The following is a 22,823-nucleotide window of genomic DNA, read 5'->3' on the forward strand; positions in this document are numbered from 1 at the left end:
ACTTACAGTACATCCCTTATATCTGACCTTTTCCCATGTCTTCCTCTTATTGTTAAACTCTAACAATAAGCTGGTGAACTTGGCCTGGGCTTGCTTTTCTTCTTTATCTAGAGCAGCAGTTCTCACAACAACATTTTTGGTGGCCTCAGAGTCCAGCCACCAACTCTCACTGGTGGCCGCACTGACACTTTTTCCCTAAAATACTTACTTAACTTTAGAAAAAACAATTAAATATGCACAGATTCACATCCAAATCATTGTAATTTATATTTGTAGGATTTTTTGGCAGACTCAATCACACAAATAATGCTGCCTTCCCCTTCAGCCCCGCCATCCAGGGCTTAATGGGTCCTGGGGCTTGCTTTGACAAGTTATATTTGTATATTTGTTAATATCACAGCACATTTAGTAGCTACCTGGGAGGCTATGAAAAGTGATAAGTGATATTAACAAACATACAAGTATCACTTTTCCACAGATAGCCAGTAAGTCTGCTGTGAAAAGTGATACTTGCATGTTTGTTAATATCACTTTTCTCATCAAACCTCAGGTTCCATTAAGCCTTGGATGGTGGGGGAGGGTGAAAGTGGAGGCAGCAGGGGCCCAGCGGAAATGAGGGAGATGGATGTGAGGCCTGGAAAGCAGCAGGGGCCAGGGGTGATGGAGGTGGGTAATGACCACTGTCGCGTGATCAGAACCAGGACCTGGTATCTGCTGCCATGCAACCAGGGCTGGGGCTCAGTGCCTGCAGCCAGAACCTAGAGCTGGGGACAGGAACTGCGTGGGTGGAGCCAGGGATCGGAGCCTGCTGCCGCGCAGCCAGAGCTGTGGGTGGGCCCCTGCTGCCATTCATCTGGGATAGGGGATCGATGCCAGGGACTGGGGCTGCATGGCCAGAGCTGTGGGCGGCGCCTGCTGCCGTGCAGCTGGGGCAGGGGATCAGCACCAGGGGCTAGGGCCACATGGTTGGAGCCTGGGGCCGCTACCACATGGCTGGAACTGGGCCAGAGGCTGACTGAAGCTCCATGGCTGGAGCCAATGGCCAGCACCTGCTGCCCGCAGCCAAAGCCCCCTGGTTGGAGCCCACTGCCGTGCAGCTGAGGCTGGAGGTTGGCACCTTTGGCCAGTGCCTGCCATTGTGTGGCCAGAGCCTGGGACTGGAGCCGGAAGCCTGCGCTTTCTGCCACACAGCTGAAACCAGGGGCCGGAGGCTAAAGCCCTGCAGCTGGAGGCCAGGGCCGCATGGCTAGAGCTGGGAGTGCTGGAGCCTGCCGCCCAAACCCCATCGCTCCAACGTGGGTCAAGAACTCACCTTGCTCCTGCAGTGTTGTGCCCCACCTCTCTCCTAGTGCATCCAGGAGCAACAAGGAGGAAGAGGGAGAGGCTGATGCTTCCCTTCCCTCCCCCATCACCACCCAGGAAGCTGTCATGGCTGCACAAAAAGCCCCGGTTGGCTGCATGTGGGCACATTTTAGAAATATTGATCTACAGCAGGGGTGGGCAAACTTTTTGGCCTGAGGGCCACATCGGGATATGGAAATTGTATGGCGGGCCATGAATGCTCACGAAATTGGGGGTAAGGGTGAGGGCTCTGGCTGGGAGTGCAGGCTCTGGGGTGGGGCCAGAAATGAAGAGTTCAGTGTGCGGGTGGGGACTCCGGGTTGGGGTGCAGGGGGGTGAGGGGTTTGGGGTGCGGGGTTTGGGGTGCAGGAGGGGGCTCCAGGCTGGAAGCAAGGGGTTTGGAGAGCGGGAGTGGGATCAGGGCTGGGGCAGGGGGTTGGAGTACGGGGGAGGGGTGTGAGGGCTCTGTGGTGGGGCCGAGGTGAGGGGTTTGTGGTGCAGGAGGGTGCTCTGGGCTGAGACCAATGTGTTCAGCAGGCAGGAGGGGGATCAGCGATGGGGCAGGCTGTTGGGGCATTGTGGTGGGGGGCTGGGGGTGCGGGCTCTGGGGTGGGGCTGGGGATGAGGGGCTTGTGGTACAAGGGGCTCTGGGCTGGGATCGAGGGGTTTGGAGGGTGGGAGGGGGATCAGGGCTATGTCAGGGGGTTGGGGCATGGGGGAGCTCAGGGGTTCAGGCTCTGGGCGGTGCTTACCGCAAGCAGCTCCCAGAAGCATATCCGCTCTCCGACCCCGAGGCATGTCCAGGTGGCTCTACGCTCTGCCCCGTCCGCAGGTGCCACCCCTGCAGCTCCCATTGGCTGGGAACCACGGTCAATGGGAGCTGCAAGGGCGGTGCCTGCAGACGGGGCAGTGTGCAGAGCCGCCTGGCCACGCCTTCGTGTACTACAGAGGAGCCGGAGTGGGGTCATGCTGGCTGCTTCTTGGGAGCTACGCAGAGCAGGGCAAACCCTCGACCCCTCTCCCTGGTGAGAGCTGAGGGCCAGATTAAATGGTCTGATGGGCTGGATGTGGCCTGCAGGCCATAGTTTGCGCCTACCCCGATCTAGAGTTTGGTATAATGAATGATGGTAGTGACAAAGGCAAACCCATTATTCTTGGTCCTCCTGGTGGGGACAGCAGTGCATCACCTTTGTGACATGTGAGAATCTGATTCTGTTCTGGGCTCCTAAACCTCAGATAGACCTGAAATTGTAGGGCACACAAGGCTAAATTGATATGAGGATCCTTTATTACCTAATAGCAGTGACCCCTTTGTTTTTGGCTAGATTTCAAACAAGTTTTTCCTTTTTTTTATGTGAAAGGGCAGTGACTACAAGGCAGGTTCATCAGAGTAGCAGATGTAAGATGGGAAGATACTAAAGGTTGCAGGGAAACACTTCAGAGACCACCTGATTATTAAAATAATTTTAAAAATGACCTAAGCATTACTAGAGCATGATCCCTAGAGAAGTTGGCTCTAATGAAAAGGACCATCAGGTAAATCTCAGCAGTACCCCTAAAGGAGAATAGGCACTTGAAAAAGTGTTACTCTGCTCTTTAAAATATTAAATCAACATGCTTTACATTTTAAAAAGAGTTAAACTTTCTGTTTTATAGTTATAGTATGTAATAGCTAAATAGTAATGTACTTTAGCCAATCTCCAGATTTGTCTCTAACCAGATGATCTTTTGGATGTGTCCACATGTAATTCTGAAATCTTGTTTTGAAAATGGAATAAAAGGCATTTTTTAAAAAAATTGTTATTGTCATACCTTGCTTCCCTTTCTAGGCATCACCCCAGTATCACAGAAAGTTCTTTTCTTCTTTTTAAGTCTGGGTTTATTCAGTTACAATATAGCCAATTCCTTATTCACCATTTGTTTCCTTGAAGGCAATAATATACAGCAGCATAGAACTTACAGTATTTGTATAGCCTAGGGCAGTGGTGTTCTAGTGTAAGTGGGGGTAGCTAACGTGTCCTTCACCCTCAAAAACAATCCTTTTATGATGAGACAGCAGTAGGAAAAGGAAACACGGCTTCATCCAAAGTGAATCATTTAGTATTTGATGCTGGAGAACAAAATGGTCAAATCTATAAGAATTCACCCTCAAAAGAAATCCTGTGTGTTTATATATTTTTTTTCCACAGAGCAAACTTAAAACAGTTATTCTGGTTTTTTTCCCACCTGGTCCATTCAGATTCTGTGTATCATTTACTTTTCACTTTCATGAATTATTTCCTCCTCATTCGGCAGAGCAGTTGGCAAAGTGCCTTCTCTCTCTGTATTGACATTATTTTTTTTTTTAAAAGGGTATTTAGAGAGGAGGAAGCTAAAGCAATCCAGTACCCAGCACTGCTGGATTTCTAGGTTGTATTTCCAAATAGTATTGGTGAATCACTTCTTTGTAATAGGATCCCAGGTGCTCCTTAAAGGACATAATCCATAGCTATAGAATTGTCTATACAGTAGTAAAGAATCCTGTTTTTAAGAGTTTAGGAAAACTAGCATACTAGGGTTAAGCCTGTGAATAGGGAGAATGCTGTGTAAATTGTAAACGCCTATAAATGTTAGATGGGCTGGGGGTTGATTAACATTTATGGCTTTCTCTCAAAAAGTCTGATCATGAGACTTGCTGAGTGTCTCATGCAGGTTCAGGCCCAAATTGCCACACTGAAATTTCTGACAGACAGACCTACTGCTGTTGAGCAAAAGCAGCATCTGCAAACAACTCTCTTTCCTCATTTCTCTCCCATTTGTGTCCATTCTCTCCTTGGGACATGACTGACTGTACTTTCCTTCTTATGTTGTAAATCTGTCTGTTACCACAGTAACACTCTCTGTGTGTGCTGTCTCTTGACTCTACCTTTGTTGAATTCTTTTTCCATGTCTTCATCACTCTGTGCTGTGACTACTGAAGTTCATTGCTCTAGGGCTTCCCCAAGTCCCAGCTGTCCAAATTCTAGCATGTACTGCTACCTGTCTTCTCACACAATGAAAAGTAACCTCATCACTGCCCTCACAGTCTCAGAATTATCCACATGGGTCCAGTTTGATATTATCCTCCTTGTGTTTAAAACCACAAGCAGACCTGCTCCAGCCTGCCTCACAGACCTTGTCCGTCTTGGCACTGGCCTCCTCTCTGTCTCTTCAGGTAGTGTTATAACTGTTGGTACAAAAGCCTTTACCTCTGCAGCTCCTGCCATTGCCAATGACTTGCCTATATCTATCTACCTAATTGACTCCCAATCTTGCTTAAAAATATATTCCCTTAATTCCTCTTCCTATTGTTTTAGACCTGTAGCTCTATTATTGAACTTTGTAAAGCATTTGGCATACAATTTTTGTATGAAAGAGGCTAGATAATAACTTTATCGTATTAAAATAAGCTCTTACTGTTAAAATCATCACAATGTTAAACTTCTCTCTTACTGTGGTTTTTCTTAATTGACTCTTAGAATTTGGAATGGTCTCCCTGATATTTTCTGCAGCACTAGCCTACTTCCCATCACGCCCTCCATTTCCTCCCAGTGTGGCTGCAGCTAGTCAGCGGCTCAGCTATAGGAGAAGTTTTTGTAGGCTATTAAGGTAGGTTCTCTTTGGGACAGCTTGGGTTTACAGTTCAAAGCCAATTCAGCTTTTTTTAAACCTACATTTAAAAAGCAAAACAACAGAATATGTGCTTTAATCTTCTCACTGAAGAACAAGCAAGTTAATTTGTAGTGCTTTGTAATCAAATTAAATATTAATACATAGACATGAAAGAACACTAGATGTTAAAAAGTGGAGTCATTAAATATTAACTATTTTCAAAAATATTGCAAATCACATATCAGAGTCACTCAGCATCAACACTGTTGTGGTCTTGTTAACACAGCCTCTAAATAATAATTTTGTTACAATGAAATTAAATTACAAGACAATTAAAGGGATGTTTACTGTAAAGTGTTGAGGTAATTTAACATTGTGAATAACTGAGCATTAAATTGTTTTCTTTATTTTCAGTGCTCTTAAGCTGCCAACATTGCTCTTTATGTTGGAGTAACTTGGGGTCTATTTCCCCATTCAAATGTGAGCCCCACAGCCCTTGCTATGATGAGAGAAGTACACAAATGCATCTAAGGCAGAATTTGTCCTATTGTGTCCAGTTAATTGCATATGGTGTTAAAATGCAAAATGGGGGAATGGAAAATAAGTCATATTGCTGGGCAAGGTCTCAAATTAAACATTTTTGGTGTTTTTTTAACTTTGTTATGAAGAAAATGTCCTAATGCTGCTTCCTTTCTCCCACCCTTGGTCTGTGTGTATATAAACTGTAAACTCTTCATTGCAGGGACCATTTCTTTCTATGTGCTCATATTGCACCTAACACAACGGCATCCTGATATCAGATGGGTCCTCTCGGCACTGCTCTAATACAAATAATAAGTAATATTAAAGGCCTGGATCCCGTAACTGATAGCGCAAAAGTGAACTGTTATGCTCATGCACAGTCCAGTTGACTTCAGTGGAGCTCTGCTCATGTGCAGCAGTCTACCACCAGGCTGTCAGTAGCAGGAATAGGATCAGTGTGTAAAAGGGACTATCTAGGATGGAATATTTGTGAAGCTTTTTTACTAAGCAATTATTAGAGAGCAATAAAATCATACTTGTCATAGACTCTCTGCCTTCTTTACTTGTATTTAAAGCCTGCAAAAATTATTTCTCTCTTCTTCTTGTTTTTAGGGAAATCATTTCCAATCAGAAATGCTCAATTTCTGCTGTTTGGAACCTGGCTAAGGCTATGTCCAAACTGCAGTTAGACATCCATGGCTGACCTGTGTCAGCTAACTTGGGCTCACGAGGCTTGGGCTAAGGGGCTGTTTAATTGCAGTGTAGACATTTTGGCTCAGGCTGGAGTCTGGGCTCTGGGACTCTTCCACCTCACAGGGTCCTAGAGTCTGGGCTCCAGCCTGAGCCCAAATGTCTATACTGCAATTAAACAGCCCCTTAGCCTGAGCTCCACCAGCCCGAGTCAGCTGACACAGGCCAGGCAGGTTTTTAATTGCAGTGTAGACATACTGTGTTACCAGAAGGTGCAAGGCAAGATAATCACCAAAGTGTGTCCTTTCTGGAGAAGGTTGGCAGTGAGGAAGGAAAAGGTGAGAACAGAATTGGTCAGTTAATCTGTAACGTGACCTACTTGAGGTATTAAAAAATAGCAGTTCCCTTGAGGGCACTGAGCATACTTATTAATGCTGCATTATGAGCCTAAACTGCTATGGGGAGAAATCCTGCCTGAGGGATGAGTTGTAAAAACGTTACTGTCAAATAAAAACCCAAACAACAACTGACTCTGCAGGTGAAATATAAAATTTCTGTTGACAGTACTCCATTTGGGAGCCTTGTAACTAATTGGTTGTACACAGTACAGTAAACACTGGATCTGGGATACTTGTAGTGTCAGCTAGCGAACTGCAAAACTCTGAATTACCAATTCACTAAACCTTTCTTAATAAAAAATGTCTTGCAGTTAAATAGTGAACTTATTTCTGCTTTAACACATCACTTTCAAGAGTCAGGTTTGTCTATTGCTATTAAGTAAATGTATCTTCCTCCCCTTATACATTCTTCCATGCTTTCCCTTCCACAAGGCACTCTTTCTTCCTTTGCACACCAAACAATCGCCATCTCATCATTCAAAACACAATTCTCTTGGGGAGCCTTTCAGCAATAATCCATCAAAGAAGAAGGATTTATAAAAGTACGGAATCTGCTGTGCTGTGAGAGAGATCCATCATCGATGGTGTTAGACATCAAACCGTATCTGTCTAATCTACATTTTGTAGTCTTTGAGACGGGGACTATTTCTTCTGACAGAGCTGTGTAAATTAGGGAGCAGTTGATGAACACTGGAGAATCCTGACTCCCTGGATTACAGAGTTAGGGTCCCTATTTTGAGTTTGCCTTCATATGTTGCTGATATACATATCTGTATTTGATACAGGTTAGCCTGTGGGCTAACTCACAAATCCATACACCAAAAAACACTTCAGCCATTAGTTTGTATCATTTTCTTCTGGGCTTCAGTTTTATTTCTTCAAAATAAAACTGTTTAACACAAGTTCAACACCTCAGTCATGTCCTTTAACTCTGATGTACTGTCTTCTTCAGGAACCTGTGTACTCCTTGCAACCCACCTTCTTGGAATCACGGTGAGCCTCTCTGCTCCCTTCTCCTTTGTAGTCTGCTCCCTGCAGCATTACACTCCACAAGCCATCTACCTAGGAGTCACATATGATCTGGGTTCTTTCCCCTGACATGAGGACTCCTCCAGGAGCTGACCTACTCTCTTCGCTCTCACTAATTAGTGAGTTTCTTGCTGACTCTTATGGAGGCAAGGTGATCTTTAAGCAACCACTTGATCCCAGTCTCACAACATCAGCTCAGAGGCAACTGAATATTCACATATGGCGGCTCAACTCAACTCACTTAATGGGCCACCAGTCTTGTTACAATACCCTAGTCAAGATTGGAATAAATACCCTTTTATTAGCTCCTTAGTTTAGCAATGTTTTTTTTTTACCCTGAAACAGTACATACAGTGCTTCAGTAGAAAAAAAAAATTCCAGTACCTGCAAATAGTTTAAAATATTTATGTTTCAAATTAACAATAATATATTTAGTTTTAAAGCAGCTTGAAAGTATTAGCCAGTTATATACATTTAATATTTTGGGGAACCTAAGTAAACTATTCTAAAGCTCATAAAACTAAGGACTCTGTGTATCTATCGCTCCTTTATGAACTAGAAGTCATAGTTTCACATGACATCTCCATCCAGAAAGGAGGTTACAGAATAAGCTTGGTGCTAAATAGACATTGCCAAGGTTATTGCTAGGAAGCTGATTGACTTTGACAGGGCTCCCATCTGAACAGTCTTGCCTTATGGAGTATAGTAGTGTGCAATAGGTTTTTTTTTTTTTAAAGGTGATCCATATTCCAGCAGAAAGTTTTAATAAAAAAAGGTTGATGCTAACTTTCCTATCATAGGCACATATATATTATGATGGGAAAGAGTGTGGATGCAGTGGTTGATCGTGTGACAGGCAGCAACACGCTTGTTTTTTCAGTAAAATTTTTGGATGGAGTAATTGCAAAGATAAATATGCATGGTCAGATTTTTGGCTATATTCGCCTTTTCATTACCCCCTGATGCTGGGGCTGCTGAAAACAGAGCCAAGTATATGTTAAAGTAGCCCAAAGGCTGCTGCAACTCATATTGTCTATTAATAGGTCCAAGGAGACAAAATGACAGCTTAAGATTGGCATAACATAAGATTGCCCCAGCTATGCACCCTTTTCTCTCCTCAAGTCCCTGACGCTGGTACAGGGGGTGGCATAGGTACCTGTCACCAGAGGAGCCCCTTTCATAGATGTGATTCTCATGGGCTGGATACAGCAGCTTATGGCCAGAATCCATTGGCAAAATAGCCATACCACAGCCGAGGAGCTGATTCATAGCCAAAAGTCTAGAAAAGGCAAGATGTTCCAGATGAGACCACCGTCAAGGTAGGTTACAACTTAACCTCCCCTGTTAGTGTCTCTTTTCAGTATAGAAGGAAGACTAGATATGCAATCATGTACCCAGAATTTGTGACTATTTGACAAACAGTATTTTGGAACAAGTTCTGTCCCTTCTTTAGAAAGTGCCCAAACAGGTAGAACATTTTCCATATTGTATTTTATTCTACAAACATTGACAGACCTTCCAAATGTGAAATAATTTTGGAAAATAGCAGCACTGAGTACAAAAGGCAATCTGCCCTCTTAGACTTCCAAGATTGCACAAGGTAGACCAGAGTCAAGGAGGAGAGAGTGGGCCTAGTAAATGACAGACGAATGATGGTAGAAAACACTGTAAATGCATCCTTAAAATTGTAATGAGAACATGAAATAACCTTACTCCTGTGTTTAGGCTTTCTTTGCACTGTTTTATTAGAAGGAAACTGACAAATGGTATTGGGAGAAGGCCATGTTTATGTAATGTAGTTGCTTTGCTCGAGAAGAGGCTGTGTGAAAGAAAAAGGGCTCCAGGTAAACATTGGCTATGTTCTTCAGATCTTCTCATGGAATAAAACAAACATGACCTCTGAAATTCTGAACATTTCAACGAATATTCTAAGATCTTTTCCTCAGCTTCAATAATTGTGTGAACTACCAAATTATCCCTTCATTTCTAGGGAACTGGTGCTGATCAATTTCAGTCCCATGGAACCTGCTTTGAGGGAGGCCTTTTTTTGGTTACATGAACATCCTTTGGGTAACTACCTTGGACAGAGCCCTAAAAGTAAGCAATAAAATAAACACCATCCAAACCTTAGTTAGAAATACTAGGGTTCCTGAATGTAAAGACACCATTTTCTATCTTCCTCTTTATTCCAAAACCGGAATACTTTATATGGAGAGCAAGCTGCCTCAGCAGAGGTTTTGTGTGTGCTGTCAGTTACAGTAATGCTGTTGCTTTAGGTGATTGTTTTAGGACTCGTCTTGTCAGCTCCGGTTTAACTTTTTAGGGTGCAGATGGTGACAAACCTTTTATTGTTTCACCTTCAATGAACAGTGAAGGTGAATCTATTTAACTGAAAAAAATCCTGATTTCTTTAGAACAGATTCTTAGACTTGTGTGTGTGTGTGTCTCTCTCTCTCCACCACTTTTTATGGTTTAAATTGCTGTTGTTTTCCACTCTTGCTACTGTTCCCCTCTCCCTCGTCCCCAAAGAAAGAAAAAGGTATTAAGTACTATTAATTGAATAATATGTGTAGACTTATTCAGAGTATAGGGTATTTGAACTGGAGGCCTGTTTCACCAATAATGTTGACAGTCATTTTGTCTCCCTGAGGCAATGATTCTGGGTTCTAAGTTTGCACATTGTTGGTTCTCATTCTTGCCTGAGGTTTCAGCATTCTTCTTTCTGTTATCTTCCTTGAAAGTTGAGTAAATGGCATTGACTTCTCTTCTCTGGACTTTCTCCGATTTGACCCCATCTTTCATGAAATGTGGTGCCCAGAACTGGACACAATACTCCAGTTGAGACCTAATCAGCGTGGAGTAGAGCGGAAGAATTATTTCTCCTGTCTTGCTTACAACACTGCTGCTAATACATCCCAGAATGATGTTTGCTTCTTTTGCAACAGTGTTACACTGTTGACTCATATTTAAATTGTGGTCCAATATGACCCCCAGATCCCTTTCCGCAGTACTCCTTCCTAGGCAGTCATTTCCCATTTTGTATGTGTGCAACTGATTGTTCCTTCCTAAGTGGAGTACTTTGTGTTTGTCCTTATTGAATATGAGGAACATATGAATAAGTTCTGAAAAGTTTATTACTTACAATATTGAGTTTTTCACTGTACTTTTCTGTGATGCTTCTACAGAAAATGGGAACAGCAACATTTAAACAAGTGGGGATTTCAAATAACAGGACTATATTCCAAATACATTCATAGGAGGAAAGGTGTTCTACTGCTGAGCCAGGATTCTTGGGTTCTGTTCCTCGTTCTGCTGTGAACTCACTGTCACCTTGGGGGAAAGGTCACTGAAGGCATATTTTCAAATAAAAGCACCTAAATTGTGCCAACACAATACATGTGCACAAGCAAAATAAGGCAATTTGTTTAAAATATGTATTTACATGTGCAAAAATGGCTAATTATACATACAATCAGTTTCTGCCTCAAAATTATTTATGTGCACAGTTTTCTTTTACATGTGCATATTTTATGAGTTTAGCTTGGGCTCTTATTATGAAAACATGGAAAAATACTTACTTAGTTTACAGAGAGGTTTGTTTGCCGGAGTGCTTTGAGATCCTTGCATAAACGTTCCAATATAATTGTAAATTGTTGTTTATGTTCTGCATGAGTATGCCAAAGAGTTGGATTATAATATTTTTATGTTTTTGGTTAAGTAGAAAATAAGTTTTACGAAAATAAATTTGTGATGTGTAGTGCAAGTGACAAGCTGGTAGGGCCAGGAGAGAATGCAGTAAATTTCCTTTTCTCAGCGAAAACAAACAGCAAGAGTAGCTTGAAGAATCTGAATCTGAATTTATACATGAAATATGCTTTTGTCAGACTGAATTTATGTTTATTGGTTTTTAATATGTTAACACTGCATAGACTGTCAATGTAATCAAATAGCATAACAAACTGAATTTCTTGTGAAGACAAGGAAAGTCTGAGAGCCTAGCAGGTTCCAGAAATCAAGAAGGTGCCATTGATACGTACATAATAAATGCTTTTTCTTTAATAACATGGTGCCAGGCAGTAACATTTCAGCACTTGGAATTTCAGTGAAATAGCCAAATACTATACTTGTTTTTTCTGACTCACTCTTTAGGTTTCTACTTTTCTGCTTAATGGGTGGAATATAGATTCTAGGGTACAATTTACTCTTGAAGTTAATCTGAGCCATTTCTAATACAAACAGCAGCTAACTGCATATATGTTGTCTTCACAGCAATTTCCGGTTTTTGATGCTTGCATTAGCCTATGCTATACCGTTGGGTGTTTTCGCAGGCTGGTCTGGCGTTCTGGACTTGATATTAACACCAGTTCATGTCAGCCAAGTAAGTATTTACATGCAGCAGCTGCTCTATTTCATAGGTATTTTGTTAGATTTGGACCCATGGTGTTTGAGCTGATGTACATATTCCCTACCTTAGTTTTTCTCACTGTTTTCTGGAACTATCAATATATACGCACCACTTCACTACTGAAACATAAAACAAAACAAACTTTTAGCATTGACATCACAAAAAGTTATTGTGGCTCCCCCTGCTGAGTCTACAGTGGCAGTTCATATTTTCAGAGCTCTACGCACCTATTGATGTTAAAGAGGCAAATAAATAAAAGGGAGTAGTGTTGGTTGCTGTACCTTCACAAATAGAGAAGGAAAAGAAAATCAATGTTTGCCAAATTGAAAGGAAAAAATCAGTAGAGAGAGATTTTTATTTTTAAGCTTCTAATAGGGTATTATAGAAATCCAGATGACATTCCCCAGCAGATTCCAATATAAAGAGAGGTCACATTTGGGTCATATACTGTTTGACCATATCCTTTTAACTAAATTATATACCTTTTGAGTTTCTTAGAAAAGTCAGTCAGTTTTTTTGCTAGGATTTTTCAGTAACCCTCCCTTCCCCCATCTCCTTTTTTAAAGTAGCATCTTGTTTTCTCAGCCTTAACACTTTCATTTCCCCATGCCGTTTCCCATCAGGTAGATGCGGGCTGGATTGGATTTTGGTCCATAATTGGAGGCTGTGTTGTTGGCATAGCAATGGCAAGGTAGGAATAATGATCTCTCCTTCAGTTCTTCATTTTTCTTCAGCTATAATGATCACTCAGGTTTTTAAGACTATAAATTGAATTTATTTCTGATCATTAGTGAAATATTTGAAATGGCAAATGTGACTCTCCAAGATGATATATTGTTTCTTTTTGTACAGTAATTTGTATATTTCATGTTATTGGACTACATGGGTTGAAAAGCCATTTGCTCACTCATCAAGTTTAAGAAGTCATATTGTTATGTCTGAGACGGCTTCCCATCCGGTCCTTTTCAGGGTAGCCTTGTAAGAAGGAGGCTGCCTGATCTTGGGAAGAACCAATTTAGCACCTCTGAAAAGCATCAGAGAACATCAGTGTCTATTTCCTGCTGATGCCTGTCTAGCAATCTAATCCACTGAGTGTTTGATGCTGAGAATACAACACACTTCCCACATACGTGGACACAGAATGCTCCTAGCATCTCTCCTCTTTACCACCATGGGTATGGAGTGACACTCCCCACCAACCATCTGAGAAGATGTGGATTTATGAGTGAAAAAGTGAGAAAAGGAATGCCCTTCCCAAATCAAGCTACCAGACTCTTTCCATCCAAGCTTTGTTTAAAAAAAAACAAAAAAAACCCACCACCTTCCTTGAGGCCTTTGATAACTTAAGTTAATAAAAAATAGAAAACCACTACATTACACTCATCTCTGGATTTCCCAGTACAATTCTGTCTTCTTTCTATTCACTACCGAGGCTCTGATTCTGCAATGAATGCTGCATGGGTGCAGGAGTCTGTCTGCACAGAGGTCATTGCAGGATTGGGACCCAAAACTGTAATAAGCTCTTTTGGGGCAGAGATTATTGTCTACTTGTACTGTACAACAACAATGTGTATAACTAATAAATAACAAACTATATGTTCAAACTAGATAAGTTCATGGAGGATAGTCCACCAATAGTTATTAGCCAGGATGGTTGGGGATGGTGTCCCTAGCCTCTGTTTGCCAGAAACTGGGAATGTGCGACAGGATGGATCACTTGATGATTACCTGTTCTGTTCATTCCCTCTGGGGCACCTGGCATTGGCCACTGTCAGAAGACAGGATACTGGGCTAGATGGACCTTTGGTCTGACCCAGTGTGGCTGTTTTTATTGGGTTTCTCCTCTTGCTACCTCTTATTCCACTTAACAGCTAGAAAGGAGGAAGAGGGAAAGCTCCCCCAAAGCCATGGAAAAAGGAAAAAGACATTTGAGCTCCCCCACCACAGTACTCCAAATGCTAACTAGCCAAAGAGCTTAATCCTACTAATCAAGGGATCCCTGCAGAGGGCCAATTGTTAGCTATTGCTAGATTTGTCTATGACTTGTTTTTCTCCATAGGGAAAAGTTTAAAGCCCTCCTGGCACTGTAAAAGTAGTGTTTGGTAAATAATGACCTATTAACATATGTCCATGCAGCAAAAGCAGTATGATGGAAAAACTAGTGTGAATACTCATGCAGAATTCTCTCTCATATGGGCTAGCCTTTGCTACTGCAGTTGAGGCCCTTGAACACTAGAGGGGCACCCTTTCTAGCCTTAAGCTTCTCTAGCAAGAACTTGCTGATTCAGACCCATAATGCAAATCTCAGCCTTTATGGTAAATTAATTTATTTAATATATAGCCTAGTTTTAGTTTCAGAAAATGCTTAATGCCTCTGTAACTGCTGCAAAATTGACTGCAAACTTTATAGCAAGGTCAGTATTTTGCAGAGTTCAAAACTTTGCTTTTGAGTAAATTAAAAGAATGCTAATAATCTGTTTCCAAATATGTCTCTGCAATTCAGGCAATATATAGTTCAAACAGTAGCGTTTGCACACACACAAAAAGTGGGCAAGGGTGATTTGTCATTTCTGATAGATGATTCCCTCCTCTTAGGCCTGTTCAGCAGGTATCTATGTAGGATTGAACCAGTGATGACTGACTGTAATCTGCTGAAAGTTATAATTAGGAAAAGTAGGTAATGATTCTTGTCAAGTATGACAAGCTGATGTATTTCAATGTCAAGACTGTGACTTATCAGGCAAGAAGCTCTCTCTCTCTTAACAGCCTGTGGTAAGGTAGTTTTTGGTTTTGGGGGGGTTTTTTGTTCTACCAGCTGCTAATTTGTAAAACCAAAAATGTTACAATTTAAGAATGATAGTGTTGTTTTACTTTATTCTCCTCAAACCATAAAGTCTAGATAAAATTTTACCCTTTCGTGAAGATGATTTAATTCTTTAACTGCACATAAAGGGCCTGTTTTTTCAAACTTGGCTTCAGTTTTTGATGACGCAAATGCAACCATGTAGATATCTTAACCGCTTGCTGCCTGCAATGGTAGCATTTGTGCCTGTAATTCACTGTGGGTATTAAATTGTGCCCCTTCAAAAGGAAGGCGGATATTGAAAATCAGGACCCAAATCACTTTATTTTGCTTTTGGTGGTATGAGGAGTTTTTCTCCACAAGGTATATAAATAAATCCCACTTCTCTCTACTCCCCCACAATCCTGAACTAGACATGTTTGGTTAATTTGTGTGATGCATTTTAATGATGGAAAAGTCTGGGATATTTTGGGCAATTGGCAGATGTTGTACCCTTTGCTGGCAGAGGTAGAATGAGACTGGTTTGAAGCATATCAACTTTAAAGAGTGACATTCATATTTTATTATCATGCTGAAACATAAATCTATCTCCTTTTTCCCCCAGAATTTTTCTTGTCACGTTTGCTAATGATCACAGATATTTCTGGATTTTTGTCCTTCACAGCCCAGCATTTCCTTCTGCTTTTATCCTGCAGTGATGTCAAAATGCTGAAATGTTGTGACTTGGTGATAATTTCCCTAGCAACAGACTTTTCTCAGCACCATACATTTAGGCTTTAACTGCAGGATCCAGCACAGGTGGATTTGCTTGGTCATGAAAGATAATGCCACAAGCACAGAGCACAGTGATATGTCTTGACCCCATTACAGGCGGATACTCACCTACTATCCTGGACTACCTCTTCTTTAGTACATGCACACATCCACCGTAAGTGCTGGTTTGGGATAATAGATTATGGTAGAATATGAAGTTGTGGGTGCAGGGTGGTGTTGGTGTGTTGCTGCATGGTTGCAAGTGACAGAGCTGCTGAGACTGGGGAACAAAAATTTTCTTCCTGATCGTTGGAGTGAAACTAGTGCTCTGAAAAGTTTACAGGTCTTGCAAGCATTTTTACTAGTCATACTGAGTTCACCAGAGGTGAAATACAGGCCCTTAAAGGACTGAGTATGACCTATTTGTTATGTTTTTTCCATTTTTGTTTAATTCAACAGTTTTGTGAAACTTAGAGCCAAATAAGGGGCAAATGTCAACTTTAACTTCCAGCAAAATCTTAGATGCCTGTTACTGCTAATTTCAACAGCAGCTTATCTTTCTATATTAAAACACAGCTGCAACTGCTCAGTACAGTAAAGTGGAGAAAATATTTGACTCCGTTATCTTTCCCCATCCTCCCACCTCCAATCTGATATTTCATCCACTTTTTTTATTATGCAGCATATGTAGCCCCGCTCAGCTTTAGAAATGGACTTCTGATGTTGACAGCAAAATAACCCCTCGGACTTTGCTCCATGGGACAAATATGAAGTTCATGTTTTGTGACACTTCTGAGAAGTTTCACATAATTAGTTAATGTTTAATGACAAAAATACAGAAAAAAAATGAATAAATAAACTGACTCCTGTGATTTTAAAGTTGGGTCAATCTGATTACTTTCTTCTTCCCCACTTCAAATCCAGCATCAACAGCTAAACTTCTGCAGTTAGAAGTTAATACTCTATGCCATTTGAAAGCTGGGATTACAAGCTTTAAGGTGATATACAGCATTGATTCTAGCTCTACCAGTTATTGACTTCTAAGTTCAGTGCGGAATTGAAATAGAGGGAGGGACAGAATAAGAGGAAAGATGTGGTCTTAAGATCCAATATTTCATAAAACTCCCATGCTAGATAAACTGTTAACCATTACTTATTGGTGGCATTCCCAACTTTCAAGCTGTATATAGTGTTACCTTTTATATCAGGCCATGGAGGATTGGACTTTAAAATACCCACCTATCTCTTTTTTTAGCAGGGGAAAATAAGGCAATTAGTAGACAAGTTAGAATGTCTTCATAATTCCAAACTTCCTGGTCCACACAACCCCAATCCAACAGGAGGAGAAAAACTGATCCATGAGGGGAGAAGTTCTTCAGACATAACTTAAATAATAGCAAGGGAACTACAAAAAATTACTAGCAAATTGAATAACATCTCTCTCTCTCTCCAGTGTTTTTTCTAAGTTTGCACCAGTGTTAAAATCCTTTTTGAAAAGAGCAGTTGCAGTACTAATTGTGTTGTGGGTTCAGTGCTCAGCTGGATTGTTGTTTTTTTTAAATAAATGCAAAAGGTGCAAAAAAAATTGACTACCCCAGCAATCAATAGTTCTTACTTAGTTTTGTGTCCAGGTGCAAGGGTTTCTGCTTGCCCTGTTTACTGAGACCTTCATCATTGATTCATTTGGGTTTACAAGATCCAACTTACCCTCTTGTTATACCGAGCATATTGTTCTTTATTACAATGACTTCATAGTGATATTAGTATTGGGGATTTGAGAATAACCGGAAAGGTTTGAGTTTTTCCACAAAAATGGATCCTAGCTCTTCAGTCTAGCTTGAATGAAATAAATACATATTTACGCTTGCACATAAGCAAGCAAGTCACCCTAAACTAATTGATTAATGCACCCTCAAATCTAAATGCCACTGACTGGCAAGCAGCCATGTAAGTAAGGATGTGATTTTATTCCGAGAGAGATCTGCTTTGGGGGAAAAAAATTAAAATTTCCTCATATGTTTAGCTGCTGAAAACACCATGTGAACTATCTTTTAAGTTTCCCTTGTAAATATCCAAAGTGAGACAGTGTTCCCAATGGCTGAATTGTTTTGAAATATTATTATTATTATTATTCATTTTTATTTGAATTACTGTCCTGTTCAGGAACTTTAGTCATGGACCAGGTCCTCATTGTGCTGAGTGTTGTAAAAACAGAACAAAAAGACAGTTCTTGCCTCAAAGAACTTACCATCAAAGTAATAAATGAGACAACAGGTGGATACAGGTTGATAGAAACAAATGAGGGGAGTATAAATAAACAGGGAGACAGTACGAGCAAGCATGATAGGTTGTGTTCTCTGCATACCGACAGGCTAAATGTTGTCAAGCTTTTTCTAGGCATCACAGCACACTCGGATTGTGAAGGAGGATAATGAGTTAGTTTTGCAGATGTTTACAGGGAGCTCTTCCCAATTTGAGCAGGCTTCAGTTTAATCATGACAAAAATCACCATTATATATAAAAAGAAAAGGAGTACTTGTGGCACCTTAGAGACTAACAAATTTATTTGAGCATAAGCTTTCATGAGCTACAGCTCATTTCATCGGATGCATGCAGTGGAAAATACAGTGGGGAGATTTTATATACACAGAGAACATGAAACAATGGGTGTTACCATACACACTGTAACTAGAGTGATCAGGTAAGTTGAAAGAAAAGGAGTACTTGTGGCACCTTAGAGACTAACCAATTTATTTGAGCATAAGCTTTCATGAGCTACAGCTCACTTCATCGGATGCATACTGTGGAAAATACATAAGATGGTTTTATATACACAAACCATGAAAAAATGGGTGTTTATCACTACAAAAGGTTTTCTCTCCCTCCACCCCACTCTCCTGCTGGTAATAGCTTATCTAAAGTGATCACTCTCCTTACAATGTGTATGATAATCAAGGTGGGCCATTTCCAGCACAAATCCAGGTTTTCTCCCACCCTCCACAACAAACACCCATTTTTTATGGTTTGTGTGTATAAAAACAATGTTGTTGCTCGCACGTTCTTGTCAACTACTGGAAATGGCCCAGTTTGATTATCACTTCAAAAGCGTTTTGTTTTGTTTTGTTTTCTCTCTCCTGCTGGTAATAGCTCACCTTACCTGATCACTTTCATTACAGTGTGTATGGTAACACCCATTGTTTCATGTTCTCTGTGTATATAAAATCTCCCCACTGTATTTTCCACTGCATTCATCTGATGAAGTGCGCTGTAGCTCACGAAAGCTTATGCTCAAATAAATTTTAGTGTCTAAGGTACACAAGTACTCCTTTTCTTTTTGCGGATACAGACTAACACGGCTGCTACTCTGGAACCTGTCATTATAAACTCCTTCTAGCAGTTTCAGAATAATGTGCAGGGGTCTTTTCTGATTTCTGGATTATATAGTGATAATATATTAATTTTACTGTAAAGTGTCATGCTTAAATAACTTGAAAAATAACATTTGAATTTATGAGATTTGTGCTTTTATTTCAGGTTTGCAGATTTTATCAGGGGCATGCTGAAACTTATACTTCTGCTGCTGCTATTTGGCGCGACACTGGCATCCACCTGGTTCACTCTCACCTGCCTTACTAGTGTCACTCACCTGCCTTTAACCACAGGTACCTAGAACAATGTTTAACCGTAAAAGAGATTTTTATTGTTCTTTGGGACTGTTTTATAAACAACTGATACTGTAGGCAAATATTTTCTATCTTAATTAAACTATATTATGATCTGTTTTGAGAACCCAATCCTGATGATAAATACATTAAATACAATAATCTGAGTTTTCATCCAGTAATTTAGAACGATGGACAAAAAAAGGATTTAAAGCTCATTAAATAAAAATGTCTTTGAACAGCTTTTAAAAGCATGATAAAAGAATTAAAAACTTTGACTAAAGGAACATAATTATTTTAATCCAGAGTATTAATTAGTATGTTTTTGGGGAATAGCTGTGGTTCTGAATAAAACAGTGATGGTGATATTATGAGTGTATGGTAGTGGTGAATATATAGAGGAAAAATGGCAAGTTTGGGAATTTAGAATTCAAAAGATTTCATAAATTAGTAAAAATTAACTAAAACCTTGAACTAATTAATCCAGTGGAACCCAAATTGTGTGGCGTGTCCCCCATTCTTCATCACATGTGAAAAAATGGACTAGCAGCTTTTACTTTTTGTGCTTGTCTGTTCACACCTACAGAAAGGTAACTGTACAAAAATTTTGTTCTCTAAATTAATGCAGTGAGCCAATCTTATAAGTGTCCCGTCCCTGCCTACAGATGAGAACAAAGCAGACCACTTTCTGTAGGTGAAATTAATTACATACACGGTAATCTAAAACAGAAGTGGTATATCGATTTTTGCTTACCAGCCTTTAGTTTCCCATTTTGGGCATAAGCTGCACACTATATAGGATCCTTGAGAAATAAAGTAGCCTCCTTATCTCTTTTTGTTTACCCAACATACAGCTGCAGGACTGTAAAATGAGGGGGAGGAAAGAACTATTGGATTGTAAAAAAAAAAAAAAAATACTTAAAATTAAATAGAACTTAAATTGACAGTTGTGTATTCTCAAGCAAGAACTAGTAATGTTAGTGCCCTCCCACAATTACTCTGTTTAAAAATTAAATTAATGAAGATTTGGAAAGGAGTTTTTGTAGGCAAATGAGAAGATATAAAGCAACATGCAAGTACACAATAACTTCTAAAATGTTACTTTTTGTGGGTAGAATTGGCTCAAGAAACAGTCAGTCAGTGATTGTCAGTGTGGCTCTTTTTGTGATTGACTAATGATTGCTAGACTATAATGTGTTTATTGGAGAGCATGTCTTCTCTGGGACACTGGTAGGCTTTTGTAATTTGCAGGTGGATTCTTGTACCTGAAATGGGACTCGTGGTAAGCTATCCTGATGGGTAAACTGAAAGGAACCAGATTAATTTGATGGGAAGGTAAAAATACAGAGCAACAGATTTAACAACATTTCTTAATTTTAGTCTGCTTTGTATGCCACAAAGTGCATTAGTAATAATGACATTAACATAGCACTTTTCCTCTTCAAAGTGCTTTACAAAGATTGAATCTAATTTTGAGTGAAGCATCAATGCATGAATATGATAGATCCCATCTCTCTATGCATGCCTCTGGTTGAATTTTTGTGGGTAAAATATGTTGGCTTACACACACCAGGGATAGTGCATATATACATAGAAAATTACACAAGTGGAGGCCACATACAATCTGACTATCTACATTTCATAGGAAAAAGATGCTAAAGTTAAATGATTTTTCCAAGGCCCCAGGAGGAGTTAGAGTTGTAGCTATGATTTTTATATTAAATCTCAGCCCTTATTTTTTTTAAAGATTCATTGTAAGTTTTTTTTGAAAGACCTGACTAATCAGTGCCCTTATGGTATACTAAAGAAGGTGTCTTTAGCAACACAGTAGCCTCAATCATCATGCTGGGGTACTGGATCAATGCTGAATCTGAGGTGAAAGATTACGACCACTGAGTCACCATCAGTACTGTACTATTTGTAGCAGAATTCCAGATTCCTTTCTCCTTAAATGGGGCTTCTGATCCTGGGCTGCAGGATTGTTGTAAATCCTTCCTTTATGATCAGGTGCATTTGTGAGTTATTTTTTTAAAAGTCATGAGGAAGGTCACACTATTACCTTTTATAGCAGGAATTTTGGTGTCTCTGTCTCCATCTTAGTTTTTGTCTTTCTGTGCCTTGTTTCCTTCCCACTTAAAGGTGTTTGGCAAATGTTACATTGTAACTCATGTTAAAATATGTTGGAAAGCATTTTGCCACTTCTGTGTATTTCATGGACTCTCCTGGAAACTTTTTAAAAAGATTGTTTGGATGATTTTGTGCTGACCATTGTTGAATAGCTGGTCGAGCTAAAAGGAGCTTGACAAAATTAGAACCCAGTCTTCCAAGATGATGAGCACCTCCGGTGAGGTGGAAAATTACTTCAACTCGTGATAACTTCAGCAGTGTCCAGAGTAGACAGTAATGTTACTGTAGCACTTCAGTGCAATAAGCTTTCCTTTAAAAGCTTTTCTTACCTCATTCCTGTGTACAAGTACATATTTTAGGATTTGGCATGAAATCTCCTAAATCAGTGTGTAGTTAAAGGTTAGATTCTTCTTTTTAATCTGATTGTTTAGAGCTCAGTTTAAAATAGATGTATTGTTATTGCCTTCATAATAAGCAGTCCCTTAAATTTGGTTTTTGTAAAGTACCCAAATAAAACTATTCCTTTCCTGTGGTAGATTTTCTATCTGTTTTCTGTGTAAGTTATTTTAATGTGCACATCACTGTAGTATCTGAGCACTTTTTTAAGAAAACCTTGCCTTGAATAGCAGTGCTAGCTTTAATGAGTACTGGCAAATCTTTAAAAGGGGATATTAAGGATTTAGGCCCTAATTTATATCTGCGGTACAAGATTTATTTTTCCTCCTGCCCAACTTCCCAATTTCTTTACTAGACGGGCATTTCTTTTTATAAGCAGCTCTTTTTTGTAAAAAGTAATAGAAAATAAATGCAATATGCCTGTTTAATGTAGGTCTTTGTATATTGAATACCAGTAATACATCTTTATAAAATACATTCTTATGGATGAAAATGCACAAGCTATTTAAAGTACTAATTTATAGGGCTTCATGCAGATTATTCCTAAGTGTAATGATGCAGTATGCTTATGACCGCTGCGCTTCACAGTAAGTGGGAGAAACAGCACATTTAAATTGATTTGGTTGAACTTTTTTGTTTAATTAAAAGTTGGAGGGTATAGACTATAACTGAGCCAAAGTATAGAAGGTCGAATGCAGGCCACTGCCTAGTGGCACTTGGGCTTTGGGGAAGGATTGTGAGATGACTATTTAATGTGGAAGCATCTCTGTGTGCTCAGTCAGTGGAGCAACACTGACACTGGAGGTCAAGGATGTTGTTTGCGCTTTTTTATGTTTGTAAGATGAGCACTATGTATAGCTGCAACAATTTATTAGTATTTTTTGTAACAATTACTATCATTCCTGTATTACTGTGGGGTTTTTAAGGCAAAGAGATCAAGGTCCAAAATAATTTTTGCAGAAGCTAGCATAAATGTGCAGTGGTACCTGTAGAGGAGTTCTCTGCTCCCTACACAGGTTTCTCTTCCAGGATTTGTGTGTTCACTTCCACTCCACTCCTTCTCGAAG

General features: G+C 40.1%; 1 protein-coding gene across 3 annotated transcripts in view; it reads left to right on the forward strand.

Annotated features, from left to right (window-relative positions):
• The window catches only part of SLC49A4 (solute carrier family 49 member 4), a 192,901-nt gene that overhangs the window by 121,451 nt on the left and 48,627 nt on the right, over nt 1–22,823 (forward strand). For all 3 annotated transcript variants that reach the window (XM_073305105.1, XM_073305107.1, XM_073305106.1), the window contains exons 4-7: nt 4,839–4,968; nt 11,880–11,988; nt 12,639–12,706; nt 19,106–19,233. In XM_073305105.1, the coding sequence (XP_073161206.1) occupies nt 4,839–4,968; nt 11,880–11,988; nt 12,639–12,706; nt 19,106–19,233 (435 nt within the window). The remainder of the gene's footprint in view (nt 1–4,838; nt 4,969–11,879; nt 11,989–12,638; nt 12,707–19,105; nt 19,234–22,823) is intronic.

This window comes from Lepidochelys kempii, chromosome 11 (genome assembly GCF_965140265.1).
Source record: "Lepidochelys kempii isolate rLepKem1 chromosome 11, rLepKem1.hap2, whole genome shotgun sequence".
Classification (NCBI taxonomy): Eukaryota; Metazoa; Chordata; order Testudines; family Cheloniidae; genus Lepidochelys; species Lepidochelys kempii.